General features: G+C 56.6%; 1 protein-coding gene across 1 annotated transcript in view; it reads left to right on the top strand.

Annotated features, from left to right (window-relative positions):
- Nucleotides 1-2,369, top strand: part of LOC104983321 — a 16,528-nt gene that overhangs the window by 677 nt on the left and 13,482 nt on the right. Inside the window, exon 3 of the mRNA XM_010832759.1 lies at nt 738-890. Coding sequence (XP_010831061.1) covers nt 738-890 — 153 coding nt within the window. The remainder of the gene's footprint in view (nt 1-737; nt 891-2,369) is intronic.

Raw genomic sequence — 2,369 nt, 5'->3', positions numbered from 1 at the left:
CCAGGGGAGGCCTGGAGCCCCAGAGGCTCGACTTAGCTTTCTTCTTGGAACCTTGATTCTGGCTCCAAGAGGTTGGAAGAGGCGCAGGGGGAGGGGAGGCGTCTCCCCACTGACTCGTGGGCGCTCAGAGTCTGCTCTCGGTGCCCCTTGTCACTCCTCCTGTCCCCACGTGAGCACCTCAGGGAGTCCCAAGAGTTCTGGAGAGACCGAATGGCCTCCCTGTCCATCCCAAGGGCCTCACCAGAGGAGACCTGGGAAGTTCTGCGTTGCTGTGAGTGGCCGGGGACGCGCAAGATACCAGCAGCCCCAACGGGTCGATGTGTTTCCACCCAGAATAACGCAGCTACCTCTGCAGACCACAGCCAACTTGGGCTCCAGGGCTTAATGCTTAGGGAAAAAAAAAACTCGGGTCGTAATTACAATTGCTACAGCTTCTTAACAACCTCTATTTCATATACTAGAAAGAATCAGGAATTCAGTTTGGGCCACAGTACAAAACAATTTAAATCTGTGCTGCTGCACTAATGGACGTTTAGTTTTTCTTCCTGGAAGATTTCCACGGTGAGCAAATGCGGCCATGACGGCAGGTTCACGAGCAGTTTTACAACAGTGAGGATGCTCGTATCGTTGGATCAGTGTTAGGTGTTAGGAGCACATTTCCATGCTCTTTAAAAGTCTTCTAGTGTTTTGACCATGGGGAAAGTGTGTCTGTAACCCTAATGAGCCTGTTTCTGCAGAGGGGACGATAAAGGTCAGAAGGACCTCAGGAGCGTCTATGGCCGGACGGCTGGATGGCCCACTGTTCTGGCTGGGGTACAGGCCTCCAGTCTGGGCCTGAACAGTGAGAAGGAAGAAGGTTCTGGAGACAGGGGGGCTGGTATCCCTCAGATGTAGGAGAGGTCTCCCTTCTCCCTTCCGGGCCCCAGTTGGTGAGGCTGATCTGGACTTTTGTCTTTTTTGTCTGCTCTGGGTCTCCCGTGCAGTGCGGGGGTTTCAGCAGCTGTGGGGATGCTGGCTTCATTGCCCTGTAGCCTGTGGGCTCTTGGTTCCCCAACCAGGGATCGAACCCACGTCCCCTGCATTGGAAGGCAGATTCCTAACCACTGGGCCACCAGGGAACATTTTTAAAAGAGAAAACCTCGTAAGCCCTTGTGGTTAAGCAACCTGTTTGTCCCCCCAGCTGTCACCAGTGAATTGGTGACCCTCTCCCATGGGATGGCAGGGAGGAGGCAGGGCATCCCGGGGTCGTACGGGAGGGGAACACACTCCCAAGACCCCGTCTTGTGAGGGCTGCCAGTTCCAGGCCCCTCTGGAGGCGACCCCACTTCCCCCAGGCCTTCACACCCCACGGCGGGCTTTATTTTTAGTACAGTTGTTTAGGATTCACCCCAGGTTTATGGTAAAGTTGCAGAGACAGAACTCTGAAACCTCCCCATCAGTCTCCCCGTTGTAATGTCCTACGTCCTCTGACCGCGTCACGGCTGGGAAACCGCACGGCTGTGCTGCGGGCAGCCCAGCTACAGCCTGGATCCGACATCCCCACCAGGGCTGCACAGGACCCCACCAGGGCTGCCCACTCCTCAGGCCCCCAGCCACCTCCGGTCGGTGCACTTTCAGTCTTTACTCACTTCCCCAGCTTCCACAGTCTTGCTTGCTTAAGTCTCCTTTTCCTTTTCTGGCCCCTGAAAAGGGCGTCATTGTGGTTGTTCAGTCACTCAGTCGTGTCGGACTCTTTGCGACCCCATGGACTACAGCACGCCAGGCCTCCCTGTCCATCGCTCTCTCCCGGAGCCTGCTCAAACTCATGTCCATCGAGTCAGTGATGCCATCCAATCACCTCGTCCTCTATCCCCCTTCTCCTCCCGCCTTCCATCTTTCCCAGCATCAGGGTCTTTTCCAGTGAGTCAGCTCTTCATGTCAGGTGGCCAAAGTATTGGAGCTTCAGCTTCAGCATCAGTTCTTCCAATGAAGTCAGGACTGATCTCCTTTAGGATGGACTGGTTGGATCTCCTTGTCCATTTGGTCACTTTCTTTCTAAGATGCGGGCACCGTACCTGCCCAGCTTGTTGTGCCCACAGGGGTGGTCTGGGGACCAGGGCAGTGCGCGCGTCTCCCAGTCCCTGAGCAGAGGGAGATGCAGACCAATCGACTCCGCAAGGAGGAGAACCCCTGCCGAGCCTAAGCACAGCCTCAGCACCCCAGCAGCCCCTGCAGACAGAGCCCACTTGGGTGGCTGCTTCATGCATCCCGCCAGCTCTGGAAGAGGCCTGCTCCCCTGCAGCCCCGTGCAGCTGCACCTGCAGAGTCAGTGTTCTTCCCCGAGAGCCAGGCCCTCCACGCCTTCGCGGAAACCACTCTGCTCCCGATGC

This window comes from Bison bison, unplaced genomic scaffold, assembly GCF_000754665.1.
Source record: "Bison bison bison isolate TAMUID 2011002044 unplaced genomic scaffold, Bison_UMD1.0 scf7180017862188, whole genome shotgun sequence".
Lineage (NCBI taxonomy): Eukaryota > Metazoa > Chordata > Mammalia > Artiodactyla > Bovidae > Bison > Bison bison.
Note: the sequence above shows the minus strand (reverse complement) of the source record. Positions and strands in the feature narration are given on the sequence as shown.